Source organism: Vicia villosa, linkage group LG6, assembly GCF_029867415.1.
Source record: "Vicia villosa cultivar HV-30 ecotype Madison, WI linkage group LG6, Vvil1.0, whole genome shotgun sequence".
Taxonomy (NCBI): domain Eukaryota; kingdom Viridiplantae; phylum Streptophyta; class Magnoliopsida; order Fabales; family Fabaceae; genus Vicia; species Vicia villosa.
Genome location: NC_081185.1, coordinates 1,624,028 through 1,641,089, shown reverse-complemented (window position 1 = coordinate 1,641,089; position 17,062 = coordinate 1,624,028). Strand labels below are relative to the sequence as shown.

General features: G+C 35.2%; 2 protein-coding genes across 2 annotated transcripts; both read left to right on the top strand.

Annotated features, from left to right (window-relative positions):
• Positions 1–4,601: 4,601 nt before the first annotated feature.
• LOC131608716 (T-complex protein 1 subunit zeta 2-like) lies at positions 4,602–10,494 on the top strand. The gene is made up of 15 exons (XM_058880233.1): positions 4,602–4,849; positions 4,925–4,988; positions 6,079–6,214; positions 6,376–6,527; positions 6,680–6,727; positions 6,853–6,945; positions 7,506–7,612; positions 8,399–8,513; positions 8,657–8,743; positions 9,009–9,213; positions 9,337–9,431; positions 9,580–9,648; positions 9,738–9,845; positions 9,967–10,085; positions 10,170–10,494. The coding sequence occupies exons 1-15, from the start codon at positions 4,716–4,718 to the stop codon at positions 10,243–10,245; spliced, it is 1,608 nt and encodes a 535-aa protein (XP_058736216.1). The 5' UTR covers positions 4,602–4,715; the 3' UTR covers positions 10,246–10,494.
• A 2,791-nt stretch (positions 10,495–13,285) lies between these two features.
• Positions 13,286–16,596, top strand: LOC131608719 (2-alkenal reductase (NADP(+)-dependent)-like). The gene is made up of 5 exons (XM_058880235.1): positions 13,286–13,629; positions 14,621–14,807; positions 14,898–15,064; positions 15,250–15,332; positions 16,036–16,596. Exons 1-5 carry the CDS (start codon positions 13,396–13,398, stop codon positions 16,412–16,414), a joined length of 1,050 nt encoding a protein of 349 aa, XP_058736218.1. The 5' UTR covers positions 13,286–13,395; the 3' UTR covers positions 16,415–16,596.
• Positions 16,597–17,062: the final 466 nt, after the last annotated feature.

Genomic DNA, 17,062 nt, shown 5'->3' with positions numbered 1-17,062 from the left:
TGCCTTTCCACCTAGTAAATTGTGAATTGTTTTTCCACCTCTCCACATGACCAATACAATTTATTTGTTAAACTGACTCTTCATTACTTTAAACGGCATTCAATCATTACTATTAGTTTTTTAAAATTTTATAATTATATTAGACCTTTAGTTTTTATTTTTTGTGTACTAATATTATATAATACAAAAACTATTGGACTTCAGGTATGTAATACTAAATAGGCCGGCCTATCAGGCCTAATAGGCTTTTTTTAAAGCTCAAGCCTGGCCTACTTAATCAAATAGAATTTTTAAAAAGCCTAAATTTGACCTTTTTATTAAATAGGCCAGGCCAGGCCAGGCCATAAATAGGCTAGGCCATAGGCCCCTGTCGGCAGCCCGGCCTACTTCCACCCCTACCCTCAGCCTCCAAAGCCCTGACTTTGTTCCGCTCTTTGCAGAGGTCTTCGACGATGCCGCTCTGAACCTCATACTTATCCTTGTACTGTTCAAACTCGTGCTCCAGCTCATCATATTTGGTCTGCAGAGCATCATAGTCCTTCTGAGGGCAGACCCTTTGGGCATTGAGGGCCAAGGCCCGGGCGGCCACCCTCATCATCCCTTCAAGATCCTCGGACAAGTCCTTATCCCGGGCCGCCCGATCACGCCTGACTATATCCCTCACCTCCTCGCGCTCCAGCAGCACATTTCTCTTTGAGAAGATCCCCCTGTGCAGAGTACATGAGGGCAGCACAATGTCCTCCTCGGACGGGTTGTCATTGATTAGGGGGCGAAGTTCAGGAGTCCCCTCGTTCTTTTGTTTTTTTCCGGCCGGAGAACTTCCCGAAGTCGTCCCAACCGACGAAGGGGAGCCACCGTCGGGCGCACCCGCAGCAGCCGCCTTGACCTCCTCGACCCGCGATCGCTTCACGGTCAGCTTGACGGGCCCCTTGGTCTTTGCCCTCATCTTCACAATCTTGTCATGCAGGTCGGCCATTTTTCCTGCAAAATAAAGAGTTAGAACCGAAAGGATATTATTCGAACAAGAAATAGTTATCTCACCTAACAAAATTATCGCATCCCCGTAACTCCCACACTCGAGGATGGCTTTTGTGTTGATATGCCGAGGCTCCAGCATAGGACCTCCATCTTCCTCGACTAAGGGATCCCCGTTGGGATATGTACATACTGCCGGTCTAAACCCGTCCACGAAAGAAGCGAGACGCTGATACCCCCCCGTATCGCGCTCATTGAGATCCTCGTCCCGGAAGATGTAATAGTCGGTCCCATGCTCGAAATGGTCAGGCTGCCACTCCAACGGGAACCGAGCAGCTGGGCCCACTCTCCTCACCCCATCCTCAATATACTCGCGTTCCTCGAACAAATGATTCTCGACCTCAAGAGTGAGCGGCTTAATTATGAAATACCGACTCTTGAAATGCTTGATAGAGTCCTGGTAAATGGCGAACAATTTCTTCGGCTGCTTAAAGGACACCCAACTCCACTTGCCGTCCGGATCGCGCAACCTCTGCAAATGAAACACTCTGAAGAAAAGAGGCAGGGTCGCTTCGACCTCCAAGTACCCACATACGACTTCGAAGGCTCTTAAGAACGCTAAAGCGTTGGGATGAAGCTGAGACGGGCACAGGCGCAACCAACTGAAGACACTCCGTTGCAAATGAGTGAAGGGAAGACGGATACCAGCCTCCTTAAAGACGAACTCATACATTGCGAAACGGGGATCAGGGAATTGCGAGCAGATCCTCTGATGAGATTTAGGCACAAAGGCGCCCCAAGAAGGCTCCTCGTCCTGGTCAAGGTCCTCGATGACGTTAAAGGCTTCCTTAGGACGACTCGAGAAGCGCGACGCAATCGTCCTCGGAGCAACGGCCACCCATTCCTCAAGTTTCCTCGGGGAAGTCTCGACGACGGGAACACCCTCGTCCTGCGAGCAACCAACAGCTTCATCCCCGTCTGATATGTCGAAGACGACATCGTCTTTGTTCTCGTCGGCCATTTACCTGAAAAGCAGAGGAAACAGTGAATTCGACTGGTCAAATCCACCCTTCCACCGCAAGTCAAGTGAAAGGGCGAGGAAAAGAGACGAGGAAAGAATTCCACCCCCCTCGGGTACCGACGAACCAAATTAGAAGCACCCGCAAAGTAAAGTCGCCACGTACAGCGATGGACGACAGGTGCATCTAGCTCTCCGGCAAACTCACACCCTAACTGAGGCATGCCGTCTCCTTCGCTCGTCTCATTAAAATTATTCTTTACTAAATCTAAAGCCTGGACGTCTAATTCAACTATTCCTGTCCCGCTCACTCAAATCTTACTCGACAAACGCATGAAAGAAATAACGATCTCCTATGACTACTCGGCAAACTCATGAAGCTTGCTCGACACACTCATCAATCCTGCCCGCCGCACTCGAAGCTAAAACATAAAACTTAAATAAAAGCAAGGAGGAGACGAGGAACTTACTTGAAGTAGCGGAGGAAAGATGTGCGAGATCAGTGGAGAGCTGTGAGCGAGTCTTGTAAGTTTGCAAAATGTTAAGTGACGAATGAATGGTCTTCTCGCTCTTTATATAGGGAAAGGAGGCCAAAGGGTGTCATGATAGCCTAGGCAGCCTAGGAGACACCATCATTGATTACACCCCCAAGGCAGCTCCATCCACGAAAAGATGCCACGTCACGAAACAACTTTGGAAACCCAAACGGCGCAGTCTGCATTTATGCCTAAAAACGGCGCTGCAATGATGACAGTCTCCACAACTGCCACCTGTCAGCCACACTCTGACAAGAAGCAACCAAGCATATCAAGAGGAAACCAAGGGACAGCCGTCTCCTCGACTAGTCTTCGAGGACACCATCCGACCACCCTTGGCTCTTATACCCAGCAGCAACCTCTTCCCCCGCAGACTTAGTCGTACGACGAGATCCCAGTTGACGACTAACATCCGTACTCTTGCTCGGCCAGCCTCTTGGCTAAAGTCATCACTCTCACAAGACTAATGACTTGGGGGGCTCCTGTTCTGGCCTGGGCCGAGCAGGCCCAGCTCCTCTCACTGGCCGAGCAGGCCCAATTCATTGGGCCCATTTACTGGGTAACCGTCAGGGAGTTATCCACGCGCGAAGACCACGCGTCACGCAGCGGGGGATTCGGTCAACCACCTCCGAACCCTACGCTATGATCATCCAGAACGTGGGTTACCTGCTGACTCAGCCCTAGCACAAGGGCGTTCTGGCAGTTTCCTAGCACGTGGGCCTCCAATTAGATTTGGCCCAATTAGGAAACCTTGGCCCAGCGCTGGGGGCTATAAATACCCTCTCTCACCAGAGGGTCAGGTATTCTATTCTATTCACTCTCAACCCTCATTCTCTGATAGCTACTAACTTAAGCATCGGAGAACCTTGCAGGTACCCCCCCCCATTTTGCTCTCCAAGCCAGATTCTGCTGCCTTGACGATTCTTCTGATCAGGTACGATCAGATTGTCTATAAGGAAGGTAAAATGGGAAAGTTAGTTTTTTTTGTTAGTGAGCTCGACAGGGTTTCACAACCTTATGTCTATGTATTTCATTTGTTCAATGAGAAAGTAAGAGCTTTTGTAGTTCAACTCTTAATTGGTTGGTTGATTTTAATTTATGAAAAGCTCTTAGTTTCGAATTAAGTTAGATGAAAAAGAAATTTGATTGGTTAGATATTTTGTTCTTTTAGTCTTTTTGGAATTGAATTGTAGTCTACAATTAGTTAGTGATTTATATACAAGATGTAATTTATTTACAAGTGATGAATGATAAATTAATCGAGGACTAGATTAATAATATGTACAAATTAATTAATTTTGTTATTTTCCGATAATTTTTCCTAATTAGATTAAATAACCTAAAAAAACTAAAACAAACATGTTTTTCTTTTGTTTTCGAAATTTATAATATTAAAGCATAAATAAACTAAAAAAAAGATAAACTAATAAGAAGGAACACGAGGTGCAAAATGAAAAAATATAGAGACATAAGCTCCAAAAGGCCCAAACTAAAAAAATCCTAAAAATCCCAAACTAATAGTGTGTGAGATTATGTACATTGTGTTAATGTGTATGTAATATTTACAGTGTGGATGACCTCTTTGTGAATTAGTGCATAAAAAAATTAATTAATATATTCAAAATTCATAATCCAAATTTAATCTGATTTTGATTTTTACATATTTAAATAATTCAATTGATTTTGATAAAAAAAATAGAGATATTATCCTAAAAATGAAATAATTTAAAAGGAGAAAGAAATCATTCAATCTTTTTTGTTTTGTTTTTGTATTTTATAGCTTTTGACTACTTTATGCATAACATATGTTTTATAAAATTTTATGAAACAAATTTTATGCACTTTTTGTTAAATTTTTTTTTATAAAATAAATTAAAATTGAATTAAAATAATTAATCGGCACACAAAATTTAATGGATAATTCTATGATTAAAAGAAGTAACATATTAATATTTTTTTCTTCGTCATTTATTTTCTTACAACACCCTTAACAAAAAAAAAAAAAAATAGGCCAAGAAGTGAACATTATCAGTTAAAGCCCAATAGCTTCTGCAACCCAAATCCAAAAACGGCGTCGTTTCACTGCAACTCCAAACCCCTAAACCGCTCCCTTTCTTCTCTTCTTCCTTCCTTCCTTCACGCACACTGATCATTCCATATCGCATCTCAGTTCCTTTTCCGCCAAAATGTCTATACGAATGTTAAACCCTAACGCCGAAGTTCTGAACAAATCGGAGGCACTTCACATGAACATCAATGCCGCTAAGGGTTTGCAAGATGTTCTCAAATCCAATCTCGGTCCTAAAGGCACTATCAAAATGTAATAACTCTTCTACTTTCTCCGTTTTCATTTCAGTTTTTGATTTGTTAACCTAACTCTTTTTCTGTGAATCAGGCTTGTTGGTGGTTCTGGTGATATCAAACTCACCAAAGATGGTAACACTCTCTTGAAAGAAATGGTTAGTTTGCTGATTTCGTTTTGCTTTGATTTATGGTGTACCGATGGAATATGTGTACAAACAGCTTATTTGTATAAACAGCTTATTTGGCACTTGGCACTTATAGCACAAGTGCTTATCAAATTTAACTCACGATGTAATATGAAGTTGTTTAAACAGCTTATTTGGAAATAAGAAGTTATGAAAAAGCTTCATAAGCTATTTTTTTTAAAGAGAGATGAAATAAATTTGAATTATTTTTGTATATGCTGTAAATTGTTTTCGTAAATTATTTTTGAGAATTTATAAAAATGAGTTCAATTTTTTTTATGAATAATGCTATATAAGTTGTTTTAATAAGCTCTTTTGAACGGTGTCACAAAACTCATGGCATAACATAAGCTCAAATAAGCCAATCCAAACTGATTATGAGTTATTTCCATTTTTTTCTAGTTAGTGTTGTGTATGTGCATCTGTGTTTATACACAGATTTAGTTTTGTGTTCTTGTTGGTTTGGTGCTTTATAGATGAAGATTATGGGCATGTTTGGATAAACAACTTATTTGCAGCTTATAGCAGAAGTGCTTATCAAAATGAGCATTAATGAATAAGCTTGCATAAGCTATTTTTATGACAAGATAAAATAAATTTGAATTGTTTTTATATATGTTAGAAGTTGTTTTCATTAGGTGTTTTGTAGAATTTATAAAAATAAGTTCAAAACAATTTTTGAAAAATGTCGTAAGCTATTTTGATTAAGTCTCACACACAGTGTCGGAAAACTTATATTAGTAGGTAAACTCAAATAAGCCCATCCAAGTAGGCCTTATTTTTACTTTAAAAATGGTTTTAGTAAAGTGACATATATTAAAAAATGGTTTTAGTAAATTTGACGCATGTATGAACATTCAATTACTTCTATTTTAGCAAATTATTAGTGATGTTGATGTGTTAATGTTGTGTTTGGTATTTATGCATGTGTCACTAGTGAATAGTCCGCATTTATGTTTAGTTTGAAACTGTTATGGTAAAATAAAATGAATTTGCCTGTTTCTTTTTGTTGAAATTTTTGTGGAATGCTGAGCTGGTTTTGTTTGTTGGTGCTATACAGCAAATTCAGAATCCGACTGCTATTATGATTGCTAGGGCGGCGGTTGCACAGGATGACATTAGTGGAGATGGCACAACTTCTACTGTCCTCTTCATTGGGGAACTTATGAGACAATCTGAGCGTTACATTGATGATGGTTAGGGAGTTTTTTGCCCTGTTGCTCATTTGTGTGATTGTTAATTGGTTACGAAGTTTCATTTAAGTTTCCCCTATGAAAAATATGAAAAATATATATCTGTGGGTGTATTTTCCATCATTACTTTGCATCAAATGCTAAGAGATATATGATTATTTTAGGTATGCATCCACGTGTATTGGTTGATGGTTTTGAAATTGCAAAGAGAGCAACTCTACAATTTCTTGAGAAGTTTAAGACTCCTGTTGTCATGGGTAACGAGCCTGACAAAGAGATTCTCAAGATGGTAGCAAGAACAACAGTGAGGACAAAGGTGCATTTTATTTCATTTTATCCTTGTTTTAGATGGTAGTTGATCAAATTTGGTAATTGTGGATAGATTGAACAAATAACTTAACAGTATAGTTTTTCACTCGGCGGATAGCTATAGGTTCTCATTATTTTGTATTTCCTTTTCATTTGCAGTTGTATGAGGCACTTGCTGATCAATTGACAAATATAGTTGTTGATGCGGTGAGTGAGTATTGCGATATTGATATTTGTTGAGTCCTTGTAATTATGAAAAGTTAGTGTGTTTATTTCACTGTTCGTCTTTTTGACCTTTTACAAATGGGCGTTCAATGAATTTGTTATGATAGGTTTTATGCATCCGTAAGCCTGAGGAAGCAATTGATCTGTTTATGGTTGAGATTATGCATATGCGGCAAAAGTTTGATGTCGACACACGTTTGGTATGTTTTATGCCACTCTTCTGCTGAACATGTTCAGTTCGTTGTATATTATTGTTTTAAATTTATCAGTTTCCTGAATTACTTGTATACATCTTAGAATGTTGATGTGTACCAACTCGTAAGTTTTACTAGCAATCTACTTTGTTTTGCTGTAGTTACGTTGTATTTTTGCTACATTTGATTGAACTTACATATTACAAAATGCCGAAAGACTTTAGCTTCTAGGTCCAGACCTCTAGTCTGACTTCTAGTGCATTTGTTACTATCTGTGACATTCTTTAATTTTTGGTCGCCAAGCTGAGTGAAAACTGCTCAGCTTTATCTCTTGGCAGGTTTCTCTCTTATTGTGTATATTGCACCCACATTTTTCATATATTCCCTATCTTGATGGTTTCGTTAGGCCCAATCATTCATTCTTCATCTTGTACAATCTACAATTACGCAAATAGTGACCCATGTTTAACTATAACTTGACCTTTTTTGTCACTTATATGTACTGGGTTACATAAAGTTTCCCAAATTATTATCTTGCAATCATTCGGTTCATCTATATTTTCTAGGTTGAGGGTCTTGTCCTTGATCACGGTTCTCGACACCCTGATATGAAGCGACGTGCAGAGAACTGTCATATCTTGACATGCAATGTATCTCTAGAATACGAAAAGAGGTAATCAACTCAATATCTTCCAACTTATGTTTTCTGCATGGGTGTTTGTCATACTTAAATGGAAATCAATTGGTTCTTTTTCACCTTTTATTATAAACACATGCCAGTGAGTTTCGAGAGTTAAAGACATTATCATACATATTCCCCAGTGCATGGACACAACCCAAGCGAGCTTGTTATAGATCCGTGAATAATATTGAAATTGATGTTTGAATTGTTTAGTTAATCTCAAATGGTATTTGGCTTAATACTTGTATAAACAAACCACTTGTTGCCAGCTTTTCCTCAACTGGCACATCTACTTTGCTGCTTGTAGTTTTTGTTTCTTCAGACACATTGTGTTGTGTAGGAAAATCTGTGGTGACTGGTGAGCTCATGAAGTGATGTCATCAATATAAATTTTATGTTTATTCTGCATCACCGAGGAAGGCTTTGTTAACCTGAAATTAAGCCAGGTTTTCTTGGATTAAACGGAAAATTTTGGTAGTCTCAAAATGTCTTTTGCTATCGAAATGAATTTTATGTTGACACTTTCTCAAAACTGTTTTCAATCCAGTCTATTTGCACTACAAGAGAACTGAATTTGTTTTAATTCGTCTATTATGTTTCTGTAGCTAGCTTCACGTAGCGTAAATAGCCTTTATTCTATTACTCTATCATGCTTTTTTACAAGAATTACTTCAACTTCAACAGCGTCACTTTTTCTCTTTTCAGTGACATTAGTTTAAATGCAACTTTACGAGTTGAGTATATGGACATTAACAGTATTACATTTTCTCTTTTCAGTGAAATAAATTCAGGTTTTTTCTACTCAAATGCTGAACAGAGAGAGGCCATGGTTATAGCTGAAAGGCGTCAGGTTGATGAAAAAGTTAAAAAAATCATTGAACTGAAAAGGAAGGTAGAAAAGACTTCCCCTTTATATGTTTTGATTCTTACATGTTCGAATGCGCTCATACATTTTGTTCTTCTGCTATATTGCAAAAAGTAGTAAACTGATCTTATTGCTCGTGCCTAACTGCCTTCATTCTTGTATGTGTGCAGGTCTGTGCTGATAATGATAGCAGTTTTGTTGTCATCAACCAAAAAGGAATTGATCCCCCATCATTGGACATGCTTGCAAGAGAAGGCGTAAGTAACATATGAGCATCTATTTCACATGCCTGCTAAATTGCTTTAAAACAATTATCAATTCAGATTCTTAAGAATGACTCTTAATCAGATCCACTGTCTTGCACAAAAAATATACACTGTAAAACAAATAATAATGTAACTGTTAGAACACATGGATCACCAATTGCATATTGCTAATGTTGTGAATTTAGGCTGGCATCTATAACAATTTTCCTCGCCTGTACTATATCATCTGTTGATCTTATTTTCTCTTGTGTTTTAGATAATTGCCCTACGCCGAGCAAAGAGGAGAAACATGGAAAGATTGGTTTTGGCTTGTGGAGGAGAGGCTGTAAACTCTGTAGAAGACTTGACTCCTGAATCTCTAGGTTGGGCAGGATTGGTATATGAACATGTCCTTGGTGAAGATAAATATACATTTGTGGAGAATGTGAAGAACCCCTTTTCTTGCACAATCTTGATTAAAGGTTCATTTCCTAACACGTACATGTCCGCACTACATTTTTACAGCAACCTCTGTTTCATTTTTTGCCATTGTTGGATTTATGTTGAGATTAATCTGCAATGCTTATGCTTTCAATATGATCCAGGTCCTAATGACCACACAATAGCTCAGATTAAAGACGCTGTCCGTGATGGTTTGAGGTCAGTAAAGAATACCATTGAAGATGAATCTGTTGTCTTGGTAAGATTTTATTTGATTAGCTAATCAGCTATTCTATTGGCTTTTGATAGTAGAATTTATATATACCCTTCAATACAGAACTTAGCTTTGCACCTTTTATTATGGTGATTGTGATTGACATGAAATGAATTTCCTTGCCCATTTTCAGGGGGCTGGTGCATTTGAAGTTGCTGCTAGACAACATCTGATAAACGAAGTTAAGAAAACTGTTCAAGGGGTAATATAAATGACTTACATTTTCCAAGTTTCATTTATTTTATTTGTAAGTTGAATATTTCACCGACGATATTTGTAACTTTGAAACAGCGTGCACAACTTGGTGTTGAGGCTTTTGCTGATGCACTTCTTGTGGTGCCTAAGACACTTGCTGAAAACTCTGGGCTTGACACTCAAGATGCGGTTATTGCCCTTACGGTATGCTTCCTTTAATTTTATTATACTTCTTCACACCTCTAATGTGATTGTATGCAAGTGTTCATATAAAGTAGAAGACATATTGTCACTAATAATCCACTTGCTGAATGGGTTTTTTCAGGGAGATCATGACAGAGGGAATATTGTTGGTTTGAACCTAAACACCGGAGAATCTATAGACCCTCAATTGGAGGGTATTTTTGACAACTATTCTGTGAAGCGCCAGATCATAAACTCGGGGTATGTTTCTATATTGACTATTTGACACTGTCAATTTACTTCCACTCCATGTCCACCTCTTACTTTCAATTCAATGTTATACAGGCCAGTTATAACATCTCAATTGCTATTGGTGGATGAAGTAATGCGTGCTGGGCGGAACATGAGGAAGCCAACTTAGATGCCCTCTCTTACCTGAAGTTTCTCATTTGAATATTGTTTGCGCGAGCTTTATTTATTTTGACGTGCCAAACAATGGGTGTTGTATGAATTGCTTGCTTACTTAGTGAAGGATTGTATTCGTTGTTTTACTTTTTCTTTTGAAGTACATTGTAGGCACGCATGAAGTCTACTATGACTGAATTTTTGGCCATTTTATAAATTTGTAACCAGAATCTATGTTATAGGTCTAGTTGAATGATTCTTATTTGATTGTTTTCTGAATGATTATTAACAAGTTGGTCTTAAATTTTAGTGGAAGTAAAAGTGAAAAGATATTTACTATTTTTCCCTTAAGTAAATGTATGTTGTGGTTCACCTGGAATCTTGTTTTCTAGAGGTTATAAGTTGAACAAGCTATGTTGAATTACATACATTTATTTTATCAAGATATTATATCACTTTGTGTTTATGAATTTTTATTAAATCTTATATACATTTAGTTTATAAGAACATATTATTTCACCTGTAAAATGTAACCAATATTTTTTTTATACAGATTGAATGTGTATTTTTGGTTTATAAATTAGGGTTAAATACTATTCACCCCTGTCCCTTGTTTGTCTGACTGGGCGTGGTGAGTTGGCGCTGAATCTGTTGAGGTGGCACAGAATCTTCATTGCTTGCTTAGGTGGTGTGGATAGGTTGCAAAACTCCCAATTAATTGGATTCGAACCCAAGTCTTAATGACTATGGGGTGATCCTCCAACCATTGAACCAGTCACGTTTTCTTTTTATAACTTACTTTGTTATAAGTTATGACTTACTTTCTTGTTATAAATTTTTAAAAACGTTAATAAATTTTTAAATATTTTTAATAAAAACGTTAATAAATATATATAGATTTAATAAAAAAAAGCTGTACATACAAAAACTTTTTAACATTTTATAAAAACGTTAATAAATATTTTTAACATTTTATAAATATTTAAAAAAGTTAATAAAAATAAATTTATAAAAACGTTAATAAATATTTTTAACATTTTATAAATATTAACTTTTTAACATTTTACAAATATTAATATTATTTTATAATAACTTTAAAACGCTGTACATACAAAATATTTAAATAATTATATAAATGTATTATTTAATTATTATTAAATATTTAAATGTATTTTAATTAACGTTTTTTTATAAAATATTTAAATGTATTATTTAATAATTATATAATTATAAAATATATAAATGTATTTTAAATGTATTTTTAAGTATTTTATAATTATATAATTATATAAATGTATTTTAAATGTATATTTTAAATATTTTATATATATGTTAATAAAATAAAAACGTTAATAAAATAAAAATGTTAATAATTATAAAAATATTAATAAAATAAAAATGTAAATAAAAACGTTAATAAAAATGTTTTATAAATTTTTTAACATTTTAAAAAAATTGGGCAATTAAAATAGTTATTAAAATATTTAAATAGTTATTAAAATATTTAAATGTATTTTATATAATTATATTTTTTTAATAATTTTAATTAACATTTTGTTTATATAATTATATAATTATAAAAAAAACGTTAAAATATTTAAAATACATTTATATAATTATATAAAAAAACGTTAAAATATTTTAAATACATTTAAACATAATTATAAAAAAAGTTAATTAAATATTTTATAAAAAAACGTTAATTAAAATACTTTTAAACATTTTATAATTATATAATTATTAAATAATATAGCTTTTTTAATTTATATATTACTGAAAAAGTTAATTAAAAAACTAAATAAAAAAATGGAGTATTATTGAAAACTAAATAAAAGAACGGAGTATTATTGAGAAACTAAATAATGCTTTTTTAATTTTTATATTATTGAAAAAGTTAATTAAAAAACTAATTAATATGTGCAGCTTTTTTAATTGAAAAAGAATGGAATATTATTATATAGAACTTGTTTGTAAATATAAACAACAAAACATGCATGGTTTGGTGGTAAGCTAGTAGGAATGTAACATTAGTATAAGATCAAATTCTATATCAGGAGATTTTGTGGTGCCATATATAAAGGGAAAAGTTGATCAAATTATTTTGTGGTGCCATATATAAAGGGAAAAGTTGATCAAATTCTATATCAGGAGATTTTGTGGTGCCATATATAAAGGGAAAAGTGGATACAATTTGGTGAAAAGAATACTGAAGTTTTCCATGCTCAGACAGTGGTTAGAAGGAAAATAAACAAAATTCACAGCCTCCATGTTGCAGGAAATATCTGATGCATTGATGATGAGACCCTTCATCAAAAGGCCAATAATTTTTATAAAAAAAGTTACATACTCCCGGTGAGAATTACCGGGATCTATTTGCTGTAAATCATACACATACCCTTGAGGAATACCAAAAAGTGGAGTTAGCTAAACATGTGACTGAGGAGGAAGTCAAGTTTGCTTTATATCAAATGCACCCTTGCAAAGCACCTGGATAGTATTGGAGTATTGGCATATAATTGGGCATGATATTTGCTTACTTGTGAAGCAAGTTTTCTCTAGTGGCCATTGTAATCATGTTGTTGTCTATGAGACTTCAGTGGCCCTTATCCCTAGAGTTGCTATGAGCAAAATCACTAAACTTACCAACATTACAACTATTAGGAGCACTAATAATTTGAATAACTGTCTTATATTTCCTATGTTCACATGTAAAGTGAAGAAAGAGGACTTAAATTTCACAATAGACAAAAGATTAACATCTTGGAAGAACAAACTCTTGAGTAGATCTGGCAGAATCACTCTAGCTACTCCCAAGTATTTTTGTTTGTTAATGACTTTTCTTAGCAAATGTACTAATACAAAAGAAGTAATAAAATAAAGATCGTCTCTACAGAGTTTGTTATAAATTGTGCTTTTTAAAGTAAATATGAAAGGTTTTTGAATTTGTTTGTGAAAAGTAAATAATAATTAATTAGAATTTAGGTGGAGAGACTTATGTGCACACGTGCATCTCTATTGACTAGTAGTATTATTATTCACCTACCACCAACGTGCTTATTTTTGACTCTCTAACTGCTTAAATTTCAAACGTGATTAACCAACTTTTCTACCACTACTTTTCGCTTCTCTTCTTCCTGTCATTCGCAATTTCAACTCAGATCTCATAATGGCAAATTCAAATTCAGAAGTTCAAAACAAGCAGGTGATATTCAAAGGCTACATCGATGGAGTTCCCAAACAAACTGACATGGAACTTCAACTTTCAAATATTCAACTTAATCAACAACTTCCACCACAATCGCTTCTCGTCAAGAATCTCTATCTCTCTTGCGATCCGTATATGCGTGGTCGTATGCGTGATTTTCAAGGATCTTACATTCATCCCTTCGTTCCTTCACAGGTATAACTAACTAACTAACTAACTAACCACTATCTGCTTATTCACCGTTCCTTCAATTTAATCGCTTATTGGTTTCTAAACTAGTTTGTTCACAGTTTTGAATTCATCTAGTTGTTACTTTTGAAATTATGAGAGAATATAATAGTTTATAGAGTAAACGTCTTTTTTGAATGACTTATTTATTGTCATAAGTACTTGTGGAATTGTTAGGAAGAGTAGGTTATGACGTGTCCATAAGTTCTAAAATAACTTATACGTAAGCTCATATATGATATGATAAGTGTTTTAAATAACCGTCGCAGTCGCGATTTCGTCAGTACAGGTGTTTAACGGTGATTGCGGTCGTCGCAGTGTGAGTTAATTTGTTCTTTATGATAAAAACGGTGAGTAACGATATTGGTATCAGCACCTTCCGATATTGGTTTGTCGCGGTCGTTTTTGCAGAATTAGACTGTTTTTGCAGTATGGCACCTTCCGAAAGCCTATAAGTGCTTGAGTATTATATGATGTTTGGTTGCTACAACGAGTTTTTTTTTTTGTTTTTTTGGATTAATGGAATCGGATGGAGCGGAATTGTATGAGATGGAATTGAGTGGTATTCCATTATTTGGATTATTTAAAATTGGATGGAGCATACCAGAATGAAGTGGTACATTGGTACGGATTCCATTCAATTCTATCACTTACCATCATATTTCTTCCCATCTGATTTGGACGGAACGAAGAATTTGGCTTGTTCCATCCTAATATTCATTCTGCTCTGTTGATTTCATCAAACCAAACAAAGCCTAAGGAATTTTGATTGGAAAACATGTCCAGCTTTTTGCAATTTCTTATATACATGTTAAAATTTTACGTTCAATTCATTTTTCTTTTACGAAAATCAATTCTTCTAAAATCAGTTTTTATCACATATTCACCTTGTAATCAAAGATACACTAATTTGAGCACCTGTGTTTAATTTAATCTGTTTTGATTTTGATGAATGAAGCCACTTGAAGGATTTGGCGTGTCTAAAGTAATAGCATCTGATAATCCAAATTTCAAAGCTGGTGATTTCATTTCCGGGTTAACTGGCTGGGAGGAATACAGCATCATCAATATCACTAAAGCACTGCAGTTGCGAAAAATCGAGCCTGATGATCACATTCCTCTTTCCTTCCATCTTGGTCTTCTAGGTAACTTCTTTAATCCGCTTTTACAGACAAACGTTAGTATTTTCTGTTTCATCAGGGTTCGAACGGTGAATTGATCCGGTTAATTTACAGGAATGCCAGGTTTAACTGCTTATGCCGGATTTTATGAGGTGTGTACCCCAAAAAGTGGCGAATATGTTTTCGTATCTGCAGCATCTGGTGCTGTGGGTCAACTTGTTGGCCAGCTTGCAAAGTTGCATGGCTGCTATGTTGTTGGAAGTGCTGGCTCAAAAGAAAAGGTCTGAAAATAAGCTCTTAATTACACCTCTAGAATAACTTGTAGAATAAACACTTAATTAAGTTATTCTTAATGCTCAAGTTGCTTTTTCCTTTTCTTTTCTGTATGAAAATAGATCAAACATAGATACTTGGATCAGACATTTAGTTGAGTTTGCTTTTTGACTCAATAAATCCGTTACATTAGGTTGAACTTCTAAAGGAGAAGCTTGGATTCGACGAAGCTTTTAACTATAAAGAAGAATTGGACTTGGATGCAGCTCTAAAAAGGTGAGTATCAAGTTCAAGGATGTTATATAGTTCTGAATGGTTAGCAATTGTGTCTGGAAATTAAAATGATTTAAGAAGTAGCTTGTTTGAAAATTAAACTTCCTTATACAAGCACTTCTGAGTTCTAATCAGACCCAATTAAGTTCATACAACACAAACATTTATCGTATAAGTGCTCGTGTATAAGCTATTTCTATAACAAAAATAAAATAATGTTAACTGTTTTTCGTATATACTATCCGTTGTTTTCAAGAGTTATTTTAGAGAGATTAGAAAAATAAGCTGGAAACATCTTGTTTCTGTTTGGAATTGTCCCAATTGAGTGTTTCTACTAACATGAGCACTTGTAAGATTATTTGAGAAAATTTAAGAAAACAATTTATCTCATTTCCGTAAACTGTTTTCAGCTTACTTTTATAAGCACTTCAGGACAGCTTCTAAAAACAACTTATAGCTTAGATGAAAAGAGTTCATTTTGAGTTTATCTTTTGTCATAGAAATAGCTTCTGCATAAACACTTTTATGATAATCGCTTATTAAACTGTTTAAACAAGATCCTCACGGACATGTCATAAACTGTTTCCGTAAATTCTTCTGTCATACAAGCGCGTATGTTAGTAGATACTTCAAATAACTCAATCTAAAAAAGTTGATCGTTATACTTCATTAATCTAACATTTTTTTTCTATGGCTCTATTGATAGGTATTTTCCACAAGGCATTGACATCTACTTCGATAATGTGGGTGGTGACATGCTTGATGCAGCCCTTCTTAACATGAAGATTCATGGTAGAATTGCAGTTTGTGGAATGATTTCTCAATCAAGCGTTTCCAATCCCAAAGGAATTCACAATTTATCCTCTCTCATTTATAAGCGCATAAGAATGGAGGGTTTCTTGCAAAGCGATTACTTGCACTTGTTCCCCAAATTCTTGGAACAGGTTTCAAGTTTCTATAAACAAGGAAAGATTGTGTATTTTGAAGACATGAATGAGGGTTTGGAAAGTGCTCCTGCTGCTTTTGTTGGACTTTTCCACGGAAAAAACGTCGGTAAGCAAGTCATTCGCGTTGCACATGAATGATTTCGCCTTATCGGATGTTCACCATGTGTTGTAAACATATCATAGTTCAAAATAGAAGTTGGGAACGTTGGTTTTTGTAACAAAATGTGAGCAAATAAAGTCGATGTGGCTACTGTTGCAATTGTAGACAGCAATTTATAACCTATAAAGCATGCATATGATATGTTAATTTTTTTTGGACAGATTTGAACTGCAGGATGACCATTGTTTGTTTTATGGCAGAAATTGTTGATTTTTCACTATGTATGAGTTTCACTATGATATGAATAAAGTAATGATCACGTTAAGTTTACAATGAGACTGTCAAAAAAGAAATTTAACATTAACATACCGAAATAGATCGAGGAGGATGTTCTAACCAAAAAGAGACGATTCCACCCTCTAGTATGCCGCATCATTTGCAAACAATTTCAACCGTTTTGATATATAAGGATTAAATGTATCATTTCAGGTCATTTATCCTAACTCATGTTACTTTTGATTCTTTCACAAATTTTGGTATTGGTGTGTTAATTTTGTAGATCCATCCGCTCCGCACCGCCGCATCAACAATATTGTTCCACCATTGTGAAACATAACTCCACCACTTCATCTTCTACTTCCATTTCCTAATCGAGTAACTCAAAATATAAATCAATTTATCTTCAA